The sequence below is a fragment of the Pyrus communis genome, chromosome 3 (genome assembly GCF_041283825.1).
Source record: "Pyrus communis isolate YQ-2024b chromosome 3, ASM4128382v1, whole genome shotgun sequence".
Classification (NCBI taxonomy): Eukaryota; Viridiplantae; Streptophyta; class Magnoliopsida; order Rosales; family Rosaceae; genus Pyrus; species Pyrus communis.
Window position 1 is genome coordinate 27,238,497 of NC_142567.1, and position 20,884 is coordinate 27,259,380.

The window sequence follows — 20,884 nt, forward strand, 5'->3', positions numbered from 1 at the left end:
TTAAAAAACGAGGCGCCTATATCTAAACGCCCCTAAATACAAATCCAATATTTGACCCTTTGTAGTGCCATGGTAGATTCCTCAATTATAAATAAAGAGTTCTTTAAAGTTTGATTTTATTATTTCACTTTATATATAATCATAAGAATATTTATTCAAAGAAAGTTAGATATGTCGTGAAGAAATAAAGTGCATCCCATGTTTTGGCAACAACGATTGGTTGAGTTGGTAATGATTATTTTCTTTTTAAAATCAAGGTTTAGGTTCAAGTTCAATTGCTGACAATCTCTTTCGGTGATCAATTTGTAAAAACAAAAAAAATTGGCTAAGACCCATTTCTGTGAATTCTTAAAGAGACTTGTATTATGCTCTGATACTAGAATGTGACAGCCTCCCATCCTCATAAACTTTCTTTGACAAAAAAATAAAAAATAAAAAAGCCTCCTATGTTTCTATTATTTGGCGAGAAACTAAACAAATAAGCAATAAAAATGCATATAAATCAACGTCCCGGCCAAGAACAAAATAGTTAATATTGCGGCCGGCGAAATTTTTTTGTTTTTCAAGTACTGTAGCCAGTAATAAACTTAAACTTGTCTGCTGCTATCGAAATATTGGTCTTCACTCTTTGCTTTGGTGAATTTTAGGTAAAACCCCCTGTCATTTTAACGCCTAGTGATGAAACAACAATGGCCGAGTTTGTTTAGGATTCAAAGATCCGGAGCACATTTTTTCACCTTCTGCACTCTATTCAATGGTTAGAAGAAGAGAGTGCACAATGTGAAGAGTTGAGACATAGGACACACTTCGTCATGACCACCTAACTCGGATTTTCTTGTTGGCTTCGTTCTTCTCTTTGGCACGCAAGTTCCCATCAAACAGGGATTATCATATACAACCGATGTTGCTCGTAACAATTAAAATCATTGGCCTTGTTTTTCCAACCTCGCTCTCATCTAATTTGAATTCAATTCACCTGACCCGATAATACCCATTTTGGAAAAGTCCAATGCCAAAGTCACTGAATGGGTAATGTCGGGTCTCCAAAACCCGATGTCATAGGTTCAAATCCTAAAGAGCATGATTCCGTTCTTGATAGGTATAATTACAACGAAATAACTTCACTAACTTGAACAGCAAGCTGAATTTTTCCTTCTATAGAGTTGGTTTGAGATTCTTCAGTGAGCTCTAGAAAATATACCCATGACATACACCGTTCAACACAAAACACTTGAAACCCCGAAGAACAAAGGAAAACCCTTAGCACTCAACATTAACAGTTAACAAGTGATGGATTTTTTTTTCCATAAGATTGATTTTTTAAGTAATCTCGTCCAAATCCGATTGCCGCAAAAGGGAAGCGTTCATGCAAAAAGAAAAGATTACATTCACTGGCTGTGAAGAACTGGTAGAGATGTATAGCACTGGCCTCTATAAATAAAGCAAAATAAAGATATACTTCCGACAAAAAAGAAGGGCGACGGTCTGATTGTTTCAGTCCACACCACCTCTACCCTCCAAGTCCCACGCTGCTACGGACGAAAGGCTGCCTTCATTACACATGAGTCTGTCAGTCTCCGCAGTCTCTTGTGCAAGTAAAGAAGAACCAAGACCAGCCTGTGGCTCACACGTCTTGTTTGTGAGGAAACTTTCCTTCGTGCCGTTCTTTACTGGTTGGCAAGCAACAGCGTCAGCAAGCCTCAACAAGTTCAATCCCGAAACCTGCACATAATTGTGTTTGGGCTCACAATTCAGATCAATTTGTCCAGCACATGAACTTTCAGCCACGTCAGCTTCAATTCTCTTCTCGCTGCTGCTTCCATTCTCCGATGAGTGATTCATATGCAACTCGATCTCTGTTGATGTGCCATTCATTTCTGATTCGTCCTTGTGGTCATTATTATCCCTCTGGGCATTCTCCGCTTCACGTTCTGATTTGCGTTTCCTCTTGTTCATCATGAGGGTTTTGAAGCGCCGTTTTACTGTCATGCACACATTGCATGTGCATGTTGGCTTGTGCTTGCCCTTCCCGCTCGGGGGTTGAATACATACTATGCAAGTGCAGCCTGGGCGATGGCGTGGATGTCTGGTTGTGGCTCCAAGTGATTGGTCACCAGAGTAATCCACATTATCTCCCAGAATGGCAGCACTAGCACTCGCCAGGGCATCCAAGCCAGAAGGTTCATGTTCTTGGGCTTCATTATGGTTTACTACGATTCTTCGCTTCTTTAAATCTGGGTGAAATTAAAGATGGCCATAACAGAAAAATATAAGTTTACCAATGCCTACGTTGACGGGTGTGGTTGGAAACAATACGTGCATGTGTGTTTGAAAAATGTATTATATAAAAGAGAAGGGACACAAAGGTTCAAGTTCTACCTATGCTTGGCCTTAGAAGATTATCTAATTCCTTTTGGCTCACCTCCTCTGGTGCAGAACATGAGCACCTGCAATGATATAAAACAAACACAATCAGTCTTGCATCTCAGTGATCTCACGGCACAAGATTAATGATTTAAGTTGCAACCTGTTCATATCCCAAGAATTTTCAGAGCATGTCCACTTTGGAGGAAGAAAAACGTTGACAGGCAACCTCCGCCACTTAAAGCAATCATCACACTGAGCCCATTGTTCTTGTCTCCTGGAATATAAGTTCCAGGTTTCACAATGCACGCACAAAGTTAGTCCACAATTTACAGCAGACAGCCTACCATATCAGGCACATGCTCATGTGCCAACAAGGTCGTTGGCTACATTTCAATAGTGGATTCAAGAGACTTGAGGATGCTCTTTGTGGCCGGGTATAAATTAAATACATCCTCTTTCTCAATATGATAAAGTAACATAGCATAGTATATCTCACAATACTTACTCAGATTCGGCAATGAATAGAGATCTCTTCCCAAAGACTGGAGGCTCCTGGAAAAATTGAACAACATTGATCAGTCGACTCATTGGAATTTGTAACCTTCAACGGATTGAATATGACAGAGAATCATAACACACGTCTTCGTATAACAAGTGGAGCACTGACTATGACATACTTACATCATACTCTTCGAATTCATGATCTTCTATAGTTACAATGCTTGGTTTGACACTCGGGGGTGGACGAAGCAAGTCCTGTGCTTCTTCCCAAGTCAGTCTCAGCTCTAGAACATCTTCTCTATGCAAGAGCAACCTCTTACTTTTAGGCCCAATATTTCGGGCCCTCTTCTTGTCAGAATTTGACACTGGCCGCTGCAGTAAATCCTCACTTGTTAAGTGACTATGGTTCTCACAATTATGCAAACTCGTATCCCCATCAGCCAAATGCAAATGTCCTGATAGAGCATTTAGGTAAGGGTCTTTGCTTCCCGTATTTGTTTGATAAAGACTAGACTGACCACTTCCTGATACCAGATTCTCAACGACACTAGGACAGGAAGTTTCCCCAGGAGTTCCATTGGGAAGGAAAGATGTTTGGGGGTCCTAATTGTTTAACATTTGGGTAGAAAAGTCAGATTCCATCAGAACAAAAGAACAAAAACACAGTACAGACGTAAGAGGGTGAAGAATATCAAGAAATATGAAATTATGATACTTGACCTGCATATCTAAACTTCTTGATGCCTTTCGGAACCCAATTACAAGTCTGCCTCCAGGATCTATCCGACTGAATGTCACTGCAACAAAAGAACCAGATCCAAATCTAGACTTCAGCTGGGAGTTCTTTTTCTATGGCAAAGTGAATGAGAAGCTAATGAAATAACTGGAAAAATGAAAAATATGCGGACTTTTTATCTAAAAGCCCTCTAAGCCAGAATATAGTTAAGCATACCGGTATCACCAGCTTGAAGTTGCATAGACTGTATGCAAGGCGTTACTCCTTCTAAAACATACATCCTGCTATTATTATTTGGCCAAAATCTGAACTGAAACGTCCATTCATTACCCTTGACATCTTGAATCCTTATAGGAAGGCCTTCTGATTGAGAAATAGGAGGAAAGTATGCCTGCATTCACTTCCAGTTCATACAAGTGTGGCAAAGGGAAAAGAACACATACACAAACAAGGGGAAAATGGAAGGATAAAGAAACAAAAATAAAATAAAATTATCCCCGCCTATCCTTCCCAAAACTAATAAATAACATGATCCCGAATTCATGAGAAGCCTTTTAAGAAGTTAACTTTTTAATTTTTACCTCAGCACATGCTTTTGGGAGAACCAGACGACCAATTCGACCTGCATCGCTGGCACTTAGCACCTTCTCGAACAGTGGCACAATAGTAGAATTCAAACTTTAAAAACATTTAAGGAAAATACCATAAATTCAAATAGACAGACAGTGGCACAATAGTAGAAATATAGAACTGACTAAGGATACTCTCCAGCTAATTTCTGTAGCTCTTGGTCAGTAATCCTTGGCCAGTATCGGGGAAGTAACTGACTCTTCCCTCGCCCTTCAGAAGGTGGCCTTGCAACACGCACATGGTGAACAGGAGAGGGAGGTCTCAAGGGTCTGGGCAAAATAGGCCGAATTTTTTGCCCCTGCTGGAAGGAAGAAGGCATCTTGCTCTGATCTCTTCCCTCCAAAATTCCCCCAGTAAAGGTTTGAGCAAAATTTGGAGTTGCAGACGGGCCTCCCAAAGTCATACTCAAAGACGGCTCAGAGGATGGATTATTCATATCTTTGACCCCTATCATTATTCTACCATTGTCTGGTTTGGTAAATGTTAATGATCCAATAGATGGTCTAGTGATACTTGAAAATCCTGGGCCAACTTCCCCCTTAGGATAAGTAACTTCTTCTCGTTTGGTTTGCACAGGAGATACATTTTTATCACCTCTCTGCGATTGAGACGAAAGGTTGGATTCATTGGCCTTCATGACTTGGCACAACTGCAAAAGTTTTCCCTCGTTGGCAGTATCACTTAATGCTCCATTCTGAGGAACTGTAGATTGCTGATCACCGGAATTACTTATTTTCAATCCACCAAATCCATTTAACACATCATCGTTCTGGATCTGCACATAAGAAAATAAGAATCCCTGAAAAAGTCATCTTTGTGTGTATGTGAGCAAGAGCAAGAGATACAGACAGATATATTCTGACAGATAAAGACCTCCAATAGAGTATATCTAAAATTACTAGGGGGAGCCTGTGAGCATTTCACAGTCTGTCAACCATGATATGTCTCCATTTATTTGCACAGGTGTTCCATTGAGCAAGTGAAAACAGAATAATCAATACTATGAATTGACGTCAAGTACAACATAAGATACATATATGTACATGTATAATTTCTGTCCTGAAGACTGAAGTTAAATATCAACCATGGACTCAAATGGGAGAGTTTAATGCAAACGCATGATTCGGTGGAGATCAGGATAGTGACTTTAAAATGGGTATACAATAACCAAAAACCCGAATTTGTTCATACCACACGAGGTTGAGAAGCACAGCCAATACAACCTATACCCCCAAAATCCAGGCACTCATACAATGTCTCTGAGACTATGCATCCACAGTGGAGAGGCTGCACAAAATTGAATAAATTTTGAAAGTAGAGTCAGAGAGAGTAACGGAGGAGCGGATGTGAAAGAGAGCTTCAATACTATTTTTTTTAACATGACCAAACTGCAAGCTAACCTTGTGGCACAAATTGCAGTCCCTCCAACCAGTTTCCCCAGAATGGAATGTATTGCAGTAAACTGAATTCTCATACTCAACTCTGGAGTCCACGCAATGCCATGACCAGCAATGGAAGATATATTGTAAACCAACAGGGGAAATAGGTAAGTGTAATACAAAATGCAAAGTACTTTAACGGCTGAAACAACACGAACCGATAAGAAAGATAAGCACTTCTGCCTACTACATTAAGATGACTATGGCTACAGTTAGGTTCTCCAAAGGTTAGTTGATGTAATTTGGGCCCCAATCACAGGGAAAATTTCTTCATAGTTATTCAACAACTTGGGTTACAATTTTCTTATTCATACTTAAATTAGCCGGACCACAAGGATAGAAAAAGTTCAGCACACTATTGAACATACTCTTACGGTAAAAAAAAAGTTAAACAATTTTCTTATTCTTGATATTTCTCCTTAGTATTTCTACTAAGGATTATAATTGCAACCCGATTATATGTTGATTATCGACAATGCCTCTAATTCCTTCATGTCCAACGATAAAAATAGAAGCAGCTCATGAACAATGCAACTAGTCCAAACCCACAAAACACACATAAAAATCACAACACAAAATAATCGCCAATACACATAAAACCCCACGACAAGAACCACAACCCATATTCCCATAATGCCCTCCCAACTCCGTATCTACCACTGAACAACTGAAAGATTAAAACCTTGACAAGCAAAAATTAAAAAGAGGGAAAAAAAATTACCCGCACTTGTTGCAGAGATGGGCAAATCCACCAGTTCGCAAAGGCCAACCTTTCTTCCATTTGTGCGTATTGGCCGTCCTACACGAAGGATTCATGCAAATCTTGGAGTCCATTGCCCCAAATTCAAACTCTCCAAACCCTTAAATCAAACAAAACAGAGCAATCAAACCCAAATTCCTAAACACCTTTTGATCAAAACCCAGAAATTTATACAGAAACCCCAGCATTAAACACTATCATACACAACATTTGAGATTTGGGCAATTATTAAACAAATAAATAATTCAAAATTAAATTAAATAGCAAAGATCAAACCTTGTTTTATCCAAATCGAACCCCAAATCGAAACCCAAATCTCGAAAACCACTAGTCATCCAAGAACAGAGCAGAAACACACTCTGGAAACCGCCCAGAAACGGCGGAGGCTGCGGGGCGAGCTCGATAGAGTGAGCTGATGAAGAAGAAGAAGAAGAATAAACGAGTCAAAACTCAGTCAGCTGGGTTTTACCGTTCACGAACGTAATTAGTCGTAACGGCGAGTGGGATTTTTGGGGGTCTGTGTGGGCAAGACCAGGAGAGAAAGCGTGTATTTAGAGAGAGAGAGAGAGAGAGAGAGAGAGAGGAGGAGAGAGGGGGAGGAGAGAGAGTGCATGCAAAGCAACAGATGCATAAAATGCATGCACGACACTTGAAGACACACCACCGCTTAACAAGTCGTCTCCTTTTTTTTTAGTCCATGTATATACACTGTATTGAAATTGTATATTAGAGAGAGAAAGTGAGGAGAGAGAAAGGGAGGGTGAGAATCCCTATTAGGACAGTGATATGATCCGATGACCCGACGGTTTCGTTATGGGCTTTTTTGGTTTGGATCAGCTCTGACCTGTCAGTTGTATTTCTTGGTTTGCTTGACCAAGAAAATGGAAAGACTATTATGACCTTATCTGCCCATATTTAATATTTAATAGGGTTTTTGAAAAATAAAAAATTGGTGTTTGTGTTTTATTTTGCTTTTCAATTCTAGTCCTCGACTACGTAAATATATGAGCTCGTTTGAATATACTTTTAAAATTATTGAAAACATTTTTAGAGAAAATATTTGTGGGTTTCAAAAGCATTTTAATTACTTTCTACAAGAAGCATCAACTATGCGTTTCTCTCAACAAGCACTTTAAGTGTTTTTCCAAAATTTACTAATATTTTTACTAAGGATTGTTTTCAAAAATATTTTCACCAAAAGCGCTTTCATTCATTTTAAAAGCACATCCAAAAGAGCTTTATGTAATTTTAACTGCTTTGATTTAGTGATATTTCTTTTATTTAGAAGAAAAAGATCTTAAATTTGATTATCGTAAATAATAAGTTCGGTATCAATTTATTATAATCGGTCAATTGTGTAATTATATATATATATATATATATATATATTATTATTTTATTAAAAAAGAGGACGAGCTTAGGCGCAATGAAAATGTTGTTCCCTTGTGATCGAAATTTATGATCTAAAAGTCACGGGTTTGAGTCGTGTAAACAGTATTTTAGCAAAATAAGGATAAAACTATGTACGGTAAACATTATCCCCTCCCCCAACAATCACAAAATCAAAACCCTTGTTAGCTTGCAATCGGCCTATTGTTTTAATTAAAGAAAATCGCAGTTTGCCCTTTGAAGAGGGACCAAAAGTGTAAGTACCCCTTCAAATTTAACACCCAATTGACTTGAAAACTACAATTTTTTTTTTGCCAAATTGAAGACAAATAAAATAAATATTTTCCATTTTTTTCCTTATAAAATAAATAACTCCAATCAGCCAAAAAAGAAGAAGGAAATACTCCAAAATTTTAATGTAATTTAAATAAGTGACACCCTGAATTTGTAATTAATGCCCTGTGACGATGTTAAGGTTGTCTTGAAAAGTTTTTCTATGTCCTCTACATAAACTTATCCTCTTTGCATGACAACTAATACATGACTTTTTATGAATCGTGAGCCACTTTATTACATTTTTAGGCCTAAATTGGAATACAATAATGTATGATTCATGTATATGGTGCCAAAATTTCCACCCTCTTTTAACGTGAATTGACTTATCCATTAAGAAAAAACATGAGATAGCTACTTAGAAGATTCGATGAGTTCTGACGAACTTATGGGCCGATACAACGAGCTCTTAGTGTGCTATTGAATCCATTAATCAAACATTCGCCTTTTTTAGGTTGGGCTTTGAATTTCATTGGGACGACCAGCGGATGTTGATGATATTACATTTAATCTAGTGATCATTGTACCTACATTATCGTGACTATATATTACTTTACCAAATAGGTAGAAACATCCCATGTCAATGATACTGCATTCAAGGAAGCTGTCTGACGCATAAAGATAAAAGAGTCGCATCATACGTAGTTGGAGTGCCTAACACTACCTCGTTGGAGACGCTAAGAGTCCAGGTACTTAGGCCATCCCCAACCGAAGGCTTGCCAGATGGCTCGTTCGTTTTAGTCTTGTCGCAAAAACCGTCTTCTACCAACGGTCAAAGGGCTATAGTATGGAACGTGAAGAATTGAAATAAAATGAGGTAAAATAGTATGAAATAGTGAAAAATATGTGAGAAATGGTGTAGGAAAAAATTAGAAATTTAAAATAAAATAAAAAAAGGTTACTGGGCATAAAAACAAAAAAACAAAAAAGAAAAAAAGAAAAAAGCCCTAAACCCTAAAGTGGACTGGGCAATGGAAAAGGGAAAAAAAAAGAAGATGGTATTGACAAATGTGTTTTTTGTTATGTATTTCTGATGAATCAAAGGATTACAACAAAAGCACAATATAAAGCAGCACAACTCAAACAAGGGAGAAGGAACATGCCACCTTCTCCTTGATTTAAGGACTAAACAAAAAGATTTTTCTGATTTCAATGGCACTCCTTGATTTAAGGAGATTTACATCAATAAATCACCTAAAAACCCTAGTTTCTAGGAGCAGCAGCATGTTGTTGCATGAAGTGGGAAGAACAGCGATAAGACTTGCTGCTACTGAAAACTAGGGCTAGTTGCAGGTTCCCCTTGCTATGACTTTGTGACTTTTTTGTTCAAGACTCCCCCTCAAGCTGGATCCATAAGATCAATGGAGCCAAGCTTGCCAAGAAAGTGCTAAAAATGTGTAGCTGGCAAAGCCTTGGTAAACAAATCAGTCAATTGATCATAGATACGAGTAAAGAGAGTTTGAATGACTTTGGACTGAACTGAGCTCGCACATAATGGCAATCCACCTCAATATGCTTGGTACGTTCATGGAAGACCGGATTGGATGCAATGTGCATCGCGGCTTGATTGTCGCACATGAGTGACATCGGTGCATTGCTAGGGAACCCCAAGTTGAAAAGAAGACTCTTGAGCCATATAAGTTCGCATGCAGTGGAAGCCATTGCGCGATATTCCGCCTCAGCACTAGAGCGACCAATGACATTCTGTTTTTTGCTTTTCCAAGTGACCAAATTTCCACCCACGAAAGTACAATAACCCGTGGTTGACTTTCGATCGAGAGCATTGCCCACCCAATATGCGTCCGTATAGCCTTGTATTTGGGTGGAACCATTATTTCTCATGAGAATACCACGCCCAATGGTAATACCACGCCCAATGGACCCTTTGAGATACCGTAGTATCCTCTTACCAACATGAAGATGTGTAACAGTGGGAGCATGCATAAACTGGCTAACAAGACTCACGATATAAGTAATATCGGGCCGTGTGATAGTAAGATAAATAAGTTTACCAACTAATCGTTGATAGTAACCTACGTGAGTGAGAAGTTCCCCAGCCGTGCCCAACTTGAGCTTGCAATCCCAGGGAGTAGTGACTGGTTTACAATTAAGCATATTTACCTCTCGAAGAAGATCCAACACGCACTTTCTTTGGTTAAAAAACAGTCCATTTTGGGAAGTTGCCATCTCAATGCCAAGAAAGTAGTTGAGCTTACCAAGATCCTTAATAGCAAACTTCTGATGAAGAGACTGTTTGAGAGACACAATCTCTTCCATATTGTCGCCAGTTATGATAAGATCATCGATGTAAATTAACACCACCAATTTATCCAATGAACCTATGCAAATAAACAAGGATGAATCTGCATTACTCCTGGAGAATCCTACCTCTTCCAACACAGAGCTTAACTTAGCGTACCATGCTCATGGGGACTGTTTTAACCCATAAATGGCTTTGTGGAGCTTACAAACCAGGCCTTTTTGGGAGGCTTGAGGATGTCCAGGAGGTAGTTGCATATATACTTCTTCTTCAAGTTCCCCATGCAGGAGTGCATTTTTTACGTCCATTTGGAATAAGAACCAACCTTGGTTGACTGCCACAGAAAGACGGACCCAAACTGTATTCATCTTGGCCACAGGAGCATAAGTCTCCTTGTAGTCCACTCTATACGTTTAAGTAAAACCCTGAGCCATCAATCGTGCTTTATAACTCTCAATAGAGCCATCAGAATGAAATTTTAGCTTGTAAACCCACCTACTGCCTACAGCTTTCTTGCCACAAGGGAGATGAACAATACTCCAAGTGTGATTGTCGTTAAGGGCTCGCAATTCCTCGTCCATAGCTTGTCTCCATTTGGTATGCATGTTAGCTTCCTGAAACGTATAGGGTTCATGATGGTTTAAAATAGCACTGAGAAAAGCTGCATGGGAATGTGAGTATCGATGATATGCAAGACTGATTGGATGTCGTGCTGCATAAGTAACATAATCCAACAGTTTGGGTGGAGGTTGGCGAGCTTTTGGAGGATTTCTTTTAACTAGAAGTGGATCAACCTCTTGATTGCAGGGAGATGTATCGGAAGCAGGAGCATGAATGGCATCAACTTGATCAACCTCTTGATAGCTTGAAGAATCAGAAGGATGAGAGGCATCGGAAGTAGGTACATGAGTAACATCAACTTGAAGATAGTCCGAGTTAATATCCCCAATATGATTGGGCAACGAAATCAAGTCCTCCCAAGTCTCCCCCTTACTTGAATCTGTGGTTCCTTTGTGAAAATAAGGAATGGACTCCTCAAATTTTACATCTCGAGACACCACCATCTTGTTAGTAACAGGGTTAAAACATTTATACCCTTTATGGGTTGAAGAGTAGCCCAAAAACACACACTTAATAGATCGGGGATCTAACTTATCACGATGAGATGATTGAATATGCACAAAACATGTACATCCAAACACTTTTAAATGTGACAAATCTATGGGCCTATGTTTAAGAACTTCATAGGGTGATTTAAACCCCAAAAGACGACTTGGAAGCTTGTTTATCAAATATGTGGCAGTGAGCACGCCTTGTGACCAAAACTTCTTAGGAATGTTCATGTGAAGCATCAGAGAACGTGTCTTCTCTAGGAGGTCTTTATTTTTCCTCTCGACCACCCCATTTTGTTGGGGCGTCCCAACACAACTTGTTTGATGAAATATGTCATGCATGCTCAAATATTGTGCCATGTTGTTAGACATGTACTCGGTGCCATTATCCGATCTTAATGTTTGAAGGTTGGACTCAAAATGATTAGTAACAAGGTTGTGAAAGTCTTTAAACATAGTAAACACTTCACTTTTGAATTTCAAGAGATATAACCAAGTAATTATTGTGAAATCATCAACAAATGTCACAAAATATTTGTAGCCATCAAATGATTCATTAATTGGACCCCAAATATCCGAATGTACAATTTCAAAAGGCTTACTAGCTCTAGACAAAGAAGAATTGAAAGGTAATCTAGCAAATTTGGAGAAATTACAAGTGTCACACTTGATAAGGGTTTGACACATAGTAGGAAATAACTTAGACAAAATAGGGTTGGACGGGTGTGCTAGACGTTAGTGCCATAAATGTGGATCTTGGGGTTGTTTTGAACTTGAGGCTGAACTAGCTTGGAAGCCTTTGGACAGAGAATCGTTTCTTGGCAAATAGTAGAGACCATTGAGAAAGAAACCTTCACCAATCGTCTTCCCGGTGACTAGGTCCTGAAAAATTACATTTGTTGGTGAGAAAATTGCAAGACAGTTTAAAGTTTTGGTAATTTTCCTAATGGAAAAAAGTTGAACTGGGAAGGTAGGGACATATAGGGCAGTGGACTCAACTTGGTTCGATATTAATCTAATTTTTCCTCTACCCATAACGGAGACTCCTTTTTCGTTAGCAACAAACACTTGAGATGACATATCTTGAAATTCATGCAAGTTTGTTCTTTGGTTTGTCATGTGGTCAATGGCACCTGAATCAATGATCCAACAATCATGCACACAACTATTATTTAGAGAAAGAGCATGGAGAATACCTGGGACAGCTTTATGTGGTACACCTTCAGCCTCTGCTAGAAACCCAGCAAACTTCCCAAGCATTGCAGAATAGTTCTCGGATTCAATCACTGTTGCCTCTTCAACCTTTCCATTCCCTTTATTGTGTTGAAGAAATGAAGTAAATTCATTTATTAGAGCAACAAGACTTGAAGAAAAATCCAATAACCCATTAGTAGAGGCATGATTTGAAGTAGACTCTACCAGGTTTGCCATATGACTGAGTTTGTATGGTGAACTACCAGTAACCTTTTATGGTCCCTTGATGTCCTTGTTGAACTTGGGTTTCAACTCGGGATGAAGTATCCAGCATCGATCCTTGGTGTGACCAATCCCGCGATAGCCAATTCCAAGATAGTGATCACACTTTAAGTCGGGGCTTTTACCTTTGTAAAACTTCACTTCAGATGACTGATAATTCGAAGCATATGCTCGTGATTCTTGCGCGACCACTTTGGTGTCTAATCCCATGACCTATTTTCTGACTTCTTCACGTTGAATGGTGGCACATACGCTTGAGAAAGATGGAAGCTCTGAAGTCATCAAAATGTGACTTCTCAAGTCTTCATACTCCGAGCTCAAGCTTGCTAGTAGTTGAAAAATTTTGTCCTCCTCGGCTCTTTTTAACAACACCGTCGTATATGTGGTGTGAGGTCAATAGATATCTAGCTCATTCCACCTAGTGGTAAGGTTGCCAAGATGTTGCACGAAGGACTTGTTTTCTTGTTGAAGAGTGACAATATCTCTCTTGAGTTGAAAGACACGGGCCGAGTTGTTTTGATTGCCATACATTTCCTTCACTTAGTTCCATAGATGTTGTGATGAATTAGAATAGCTGAAAATTTCAGCAATTTTCCTCTCCATAGAATTTAGCAACCATGACATAACTAACTGATCCTTGCACATCCATGCTTCATAATTTGGAGACGAAATTTCTGGTGCTTTAATGACTCCATTGATGAAGCCAAGCTTGGCCCTTCCACCGAGAACCAAAGAGATTGTCCTTGAGCCCTTCCACCGAGAACCAAAGAGATTGTCCTTGACCAAGGAAGATAATTAAACTCATTCAACAAAACTGAACTGAGTCTTTGATTTGGGTTGATATCAACCTCAGAGAAATTTGTAGCCAATGAGGCAAGATAGCTCTCAGCTTCTTGATTCACTGAATTTTCTTCTGCCATATTGTTGGCTGAGAAGAGTGAAAAATCACGCCAAAAAAAGTTGCAAAGTCAGGCCTAAGAAGGACACTGCTCTGATACCATATTGACAAATGTGTTTTTTGTTATGTATTTCTGATGAATCAAAGGATTACAACAAAAGCACAATATAAAGCAGCACAACTCAAACAAGGGAGAAGGAACACACCACCTTCTCCTTGATTTAAGGACTAAACAAAAAGATTTTTCTGATTTCAATGGCACTCCTTGATTTAAGGGATTTACATTAATAAGTCACCTAAAAACCCTAGTTTCTAGGAGCAGCAGCATGTTGTTGCAGGAAGTGGGAAGAGCATCAATAAGACTTGATGCTAATAAAAACTAGGGCTAGCTGCAAGTTCCCCTTGCTGTGACAGGTTCCCCTTACTGTGACTTTGTGACTTTTTTGTTCAATAGATGGGCTAATGGAAAGAACAAAAAATAAAAAATAAAAAAATTGAAATTGGGCTAACCAGCGAGGTGGCTGAAAGTGACCAGCCGGTTAGTCCTTTGGCCCTTTCAGATTTCGTGGGGCCTATGAATCCTCGGGCCTAGTCCTCGATTGAAGACAATTTTCAAACGTTTTTTGGCCTTTTGGACCTGGAGATGGCCTTATATAAAGACCTTATATAAAAACCGACAGACTATGCATCCACAGTGGAGAGGCTGCACAAATTTAAGTAAATTACGGAACTAGAGTCACAGAGAGAAAGCGAGAGAGAAAGAGAGATCGAATTTTTTTAATTTATAAATGACCAAACTGCAAGCTTACCTTGCGGCACAAACTGGCGTCCCTCCAACCAGTTTCCCCTGAAAGGGATCGGTTCGGGATTTGGGTTATCATTTTCGGAGCAGGATCCCGATCCCAACAACCGTACATATAAACATCCGATATCAAGTAACTTCTGAAAGGTTAAATATCCAGTTCAAATAGATTGCAGTCATCTGTTACCATTTTTTTTACCATGCGAAAGAAAAAAGAAGAAAGCCAATTGTGAATAATATAAATGCATAATGTTGTAACATCTGAAACAACATCGGTAGGAAATATAAGCAAAACGGCTGAAAAAAATAAACTTGGTAAGCAAGAATCTAAGAGGAAAATAAACTACCCGCAATTGAAAACTTTTAGAGTTAATTGCATTTTACACCATAAGTTTCAACGGTCATTTGCAAAATGAGCCATGAGGTTTCAATTTTTACATTTTACACCACTCGGTTTCTCAAGTAAAAACTTTTATATGGTAATTTTGATTTTGAACGGAGATGCTATCAGTACTTCAAAAATTATTGACCTCAATATGTGCCTTGAGGAAGGAGCCGAAGATTAGTACAATGTAACCGTTGTCAATTTCTTCATTGTTCGGACGTAAAACAGAGTTAAATTTAAGCATATTTTTTGCCTCCTCCTTCGTTTTGGTACCGTACAACGTAAATTCTAGACCGGTATGATCTGCATTACACAACTAAAAATGATACTAACGAAGAAAAAACGTACCGTGTGGTTTGATGCAACAGAATCCTGAGGTCTATTAGAATGTGGCAACCATGTCATAAACGTGTTATATCTTCTTTATCCCGTTGTGCGCAGCTGCCTCCTTCAATACCTCTGCACACAGAACCTGAACGAAGGTCTCAAGCATCATCACTCGACAAGACGGGTTAACAAAATCACTCTGTTGTTTACTTTCTTTGTTTGTTTCCTGAGGATCAGCTGTTAGGATTTTTCCGTAATGTGAGTAGTAATAAAACCATAGATTACGGTATGTCAAGAAAACAAATGGACTTACATTAATATTGGACTTGTAGAGTAATTTAATTATGATAAATGACAGAGGAGGGAAACAATAGAACTCAAACTTTTGAATTAGAGTTGGTTTCAAACTCTAAAAACTGACATGTAACTGTTGCCACGATAGGAGGAGCAGTTATCATTTTAGACGATAAAAATAGCTTGATCCCTCTTCTCAGATTACCATGTTCATATGGCACTAGTCCTATTGAAAGTGAGAACTATTACGAATCCAAGAGAAGAGAGAAGAACCTTGCTGCTAGGTTTTCATGGCGAATCTTGCAAGTAAGCTTATTGTCTTGTACACTTACATGGAATACTTTTACTGAGTGATGATTTCGGGTTGATGTAGTTTATGGTGTGGTTGATGATGTTGTTGGTAAACAATGAATGTTTACATCAGCCTCTCCCATTTCTGTATAAACAGTAAACGAAACACATTAGTCTGCAGGAAAAATCGAAAAAATAATGAAACCAACATTTGTTAAACCTTTGTTATCACAAGACAAGAAACAAAAGGGAAGTTCAAGGTAGTTAACCTTCGTTGCGATTTGGACAAGGAATACGAATTTCGAAACCACTGTGATCCTGTACAGCGAAAACCTCTTGGTACATATATAGGATAGGTTTTAAGGCTCTAGAGTTGGGGAACCAAACATATAAATGGAATACTTCAATGTTTGTGTAACATGCTCTTTTTCATCTATTATGCTTATATATGTGGCTGGAGTGTTCATAGATGACGAAGTCTTCTTGGCCTGGTGAGGGAAATAGGTTAGTTTTACACCTGCCGTTAATCCTGGAGCTGCATCTTTTCCTTTCTCGCATTCACTGTTCTTGTTCCATTGTTGATTTTCCATGTACAAATTGTTCAAAATACAGTTTTCTTCCTCCAGCTTATATTTTTTTGCATGGCTGCAATTCAGCTTTTCTTCCCTCATCTTTGCCGACACTTTCATGCGCTGATAAGTAAGGAGATGGCGTCTCGCCATTAGAGTAATGGAACTCTGGTGTTCGTGGTCCATAACCAATCTTAGGTGTCATAGGAGAGTCATGAAATTCAAAGTTCCCAGAAATAAAACTGCCGGAAGGTGAACTTGCAACAGGTTAAGAGGGTTCAAAATGAGATCTAGGATTGAGATGTATTTCTGGGACAGGACTTGCACTGAAGGGATCTCCAAACAAAATTTTAGAGCCTGCAGACGGGCAGTTTGTGTCTGACTTTTGATGGAAATAACTGCAACCTGAATTATTGTCAACCGGCAGATATCTTTCGCCAGCAAACCAATTGCTGTTTTCCTGGAGATGAGAGTTTGAGTAGTGGGATGGTTTGAAGATTGACAAATTTGGCATCTTTGTTGACCCGTGTAATTCTCTGGTTGAACAGCATGCCTGCTTTTGTTCTGTATCTTTTAGGTAGAAGTTATATTTGAATGATTTCCCTGGCCCGAATATGCATTGTCATGTCGCTTCTTGCTCCAATTCCTGGTTGATTTTGACAGTGAATTATCGATCGTATTGTCCCTCACTGAGGTTAAAAATTGGGGGGGAAAAAAAGAACATTAAGTTTTTGAGAAAACATCATCAAAGTGGCAATTACAGAAAAGGCCTCATATCTTCACTTGATAGATATACCCGCACTTGATGAGCAAGACTCTTCGCTGGCAAAAGACATAGAAGGTAAGGAAACATACGATTTTATCAGTCCGAGGAGGGGAAGAAATCAATGGAAACAAAAGAATGCCGCTAATAACCGCAGCGAGCTCAGATCATCCCTTTCATCTTCATTCACAAAGCAAGACCAATCTGGTTGCCTGGTTACACCGCCGAAATCATAATTCCTTCCTATTGGATGGTGCCTGTCTGCAATCACAAGAAGACACAACTCTTGAGTGTATGTCTACATGTAGAGAAATTTTAGCTTACTCAGAAGGCGTACCTTGCCCTATTGGAAAACATAAAATCACGATCATTTTTCTGAAGTTTGGTGCTTCGAATACGAATGTTCCTCTGATCAGAGAGAAGTGAGCAAAGCATTAGACAAAAATCCAGAGATAGAAGCAAACAATTCCATTTCATACAAAGCTAAAATCACAGTTTTAGCACAATGTTTCCATGTAAGCTCTTCATAACATGATCTAAGAAATGGACACAACGCACAACTTAATCCTACTGTGCAATACTGACAAAGTAAAAACAATTTGAGGAAGAAAAAGTTCAAGTACATATAGGTAATAGCTTCTTGAACCCCAACAATCTGTATTTTCATATCTGTACGCAGCTACACGGAGGCTAGTTGAAAAATTATACGCTCAGTTCATTTGGGAGGCTAGTACGAGACAGAAAACACCTAAGATATCGAACTTGTCTGTCTATGTCCAGAGTAGAATTTCACCGGAGTTTCATGCAAATTGAACCTAGAGACCTAGAATATACCATTACATGCATGAATGTCAGATAACCCTTAAGGAATGTGTCAACAATGCATATCAAGCTAACTGAAATGATGGTATGTATCATAACTCATCTGCAGTTTTAATGTCATCTGCGGTTTCCGTCACTAAGGTAAAATGTCATCTATAGTTTTAATTAAAAGTTTAAAACAATGTTTTTTTTTAACAAATAATATTATCTACACTAAGGGCGAAAATGTGGGTTTGGCCTCACGATGGGCTAGCAATAATGTGATTCAAAATCGCCTTTGACGAGAATCAAACATAAAACCTCTCACTTACAAGTGAAGAAAAAAAAATATCACTAATCCGTAGTACTAAGTGACAATTTAAAACAATTTTTTGTTTATGCTTATTATCAACAATTTTTCTTTTTTGAAGCTAAGGGGGAGGGGGTAAGCTTAGCCTCACAATGAGCTAGCAATAATGTGGTTCGAATTTGTCTTTAGCGAGAATCGAACCTAAGACCTCTTACTTACAAGTGAAGAAAAATAGTCTAAAAGACTCAACTACTTACTAAGCCCAACAAAATTGTTCCTACACCGCTGGCCTTGGGCCCCATATGAATGCACCCCATACCCTCCAGAGGGGCCGTGCACTTAACCAAACCCAAGGGTAGTCTCGTTAATTCACAGAAACAGGCGTGGCCCTTTCGTAATTTGACACACCTTCAACGTCGCATAAACCCTAACAGATCAGATCCCTCTCCAACCCTATATATACCAGAGCAAGAGAAACAACACTCCATAGCAGCAGAGCGCAGTTCCGAAGACTATCTTCCATATTTTCTTATTCCGACCCATTCCTTTTGATTTTTCGCATCCGAATCCTCTGGATTTTAATTTTCATCATTCGCATCCTTTGATTTTGATTTTTATCATTTGAATCCTTTGGTTTCAACGCATATAACACTTGAAATTGTGATTTTGTTTCGATTTATTGGGTGTTAATTAGAATTTACAGATCATTTACGGATCCGTGCACAATAAGCCGATGCTTTGGATACAAAAGAATGAAGAAAGCATGGTTATGTGCACGGAAATTGAATTGCAAAGGGTCCGCATGTCTGCCCTCTCTGAATTTCTCTGATTTGAGGGCCTGGTTACGACCCAAATTACCTTTTCTATCTCATTTCCTCCTTTTTTTTTTCTTGTTTTCGAGATCGAATTTTTTCTGCTTTTTAGCCCCTGAACCGGGTTCTTGTTTAAAAGTGCTTCTATGGAAAGCACTTCTGTCAACAAGTGCTTTTTTTGAAGCTCTTTTGTTAGAGGCCTCGGTAATTTTGACTTGGACGTGTTTACAAATTAATTTTAATTTTCTTGTCAAACATCGTGGAAAGTGCTTTTGATTTTATTATTTTTCATACCAAAATGTTAATCTATCGACCCATCAAATATTTGAATAGAATGAACTCAATTAACGCTCAGCAGTTTATAGAATAAATGCTTGAATAGAATGAATTCAATTATTACGAGTGAGGCTTCATGTTAATTATATACACTTAATTACAAGTGATGAGGTTGTTATAGAAAAATGAGTACGTGTATAAAAGTTTAAATAATAAATTAATTATCAATTATTGTGTTATTTAGTTTTTAAAATTTTTTCTATAAATTTAATTTAATCTTCCTATTATTATCCTATGTTTAATTACAAAATAATTAAAAATGTACTCATATATAAAGATGTGATATTCACACATATTTTTTTATTTCTTCTATACTTTTTTAGTTTTAAGATGTGATATTCACATATTTTTTTTATTTCTTCTATATTTTTTTAGTTTTCAACCGTTGAATTGTATGAATTGAAAAATATTAACATATAGAAATTAATAAGAAGTGTATGAAAAATAAAAAATAAAAAATAATGCTTTGATATCGCATCCTTTTAAAAACTTCAAGACAATCTGTGGCCCTAAATTCTATTTAGGAAAGGACAAAGTACAAACTGGTTTTTTTTTTTTTTTTTTTTTTGTGGAAAGGTAAATTTATTACCAATAAGAAAATATTACACACAAACATTATACACAAAGAGATTACACACAAACATTATACACAAAGAGGTCCAAAACCACAATAATTACAAAGAACAACATGGACCCCAAAAATACAAAAAGCAGACAAGCCCAAGTCTACACTGTAGCCCAACATACACAAACCACATTATCTTTTCATATGAAACTCCCTCCACCGCCGACAGACCTCAGAACGAAGAATAGAACCAACCTCCATCACTATCCAGAAAACCAAAGTTACCAAAGTTGAAGAAGAAGAAGAAGGCCGCAGCATCCTCCACGGAAGACCAAAACAAACGCCACCCAGAAACAAAGGAAGCACGCAGGCAGAAATATTCGATGAGCGACATCGCCAACAAGGGCAAACACCGGAAAAGACCAACAAAGGTCAACAAGGATGGAGGTGTGGACACCCGAGACAAAATTCTAAGCACGCTCCCGAAAATGCAAAAATCGCAAGAAAAGGTAGGTGAATCGAATTGAGATTTAGTGAGAAAACATAATGAGGCCAAATGGTGAGGAGGGTATAGGAAAGAGAACGCGTGGAATTTGGGATCTAGATGGTTATAATAGAGGCCAGAAAGGTGTAGATTGGTACGGGAAAGGGGGTGGGCTTATTGCAGATAACAAAAAAGGAACAAAAAGTAGAAGAAAACAAGAAAAGCACGGACTGTCCGGCCGGCC

At 38.4% G+C, this 20,884-nt stretch overlaps 1 protein-coding gene, 1 non-coding gene and 2 pseudogenes across 3 annotated transcripts; 1 reads left to right on the plus strand and 3 right to left on the minus strand.

Annotated features, from left to right (window-relative positions):
• Positions 1 to 1,273: 1,273 nt before the first annotated feature.
• LOC137715499 (B3 domain-containing transcription repressor VAL1) lies at positions 1,274 to 7,216 on the minus strand. 2 transcript variants are annotated; one of them, XM_068454844.2, is made up of 13 exons: positions 6,710 to 7,216; positions 6,395 to 6,533; positions 5,635 to 5,716; positions 5,426 to 5,521; positions 4,369 to 5,009; positions 4,186 to 4,282; positions 3,821 to 3,995; positions 3,589 to 3,665; positions 3,049 to 3,471; positions 2,873 to 2,919; positions 2,528 to 2,641; positions 2,380 to 2,447; positions 1,274 to 2,234 (listed from the first exon to the last, which is right to left on the minus strand). In XM_068454844.2, the coding sequence occupies exons 2-13, from the start codon at positions 6,505 to 6,507 to the stop codon at positions 1,495 to 1,497; spliced, it is 2,673 nt and encodes an 890-aa protein (XP_068310945.2). In that variant the 5' UTR covers positions 6,508 to 6,533; positions 6,710 to 7,216; the 3' UTR covers positions 1,274 to 1,494. The 2 variants fall into 2 exon arrangements, with proteins under 2 accessions (XP_068310945.2, XP_088547690.1); XM_088691564.1 differs by lacking the exons at positions 5,426 to 5,521; positions 5,635 to 5,716 and having other exon boundaries at positions 6,710 to 7,105.
• A 5,164-nt stretch (positions 7,217 to 12,380) lies between these two features.
• LOC148698256 (uncharacterized) lies at positions 12,381 to 15,493 on the minus strand (annotated as a pseudogene).
• Positions 15,494 to 15,500: 7 nt separating this feature from the next.
• On the minus strand, positions 15,501 to 18,966 carry LOC148698257 (uncharacterized; annotated as a pseudogene).
• Positions 18,967 to 19,193: 227 nt separating this feature from the next.
• Positions 19,194 to 19,300, plus strand: LOC137716662 (small nucleolar RNA snoR100). The gene has a single exon (XR_011065727.1). It is a non-coding gene; the product is annotated as a small nucleolar RNA snoR100 (small nucleolar RNA).
• Positions 19,301 to 20,884: the final 1,584 nt, after the last annotated feature.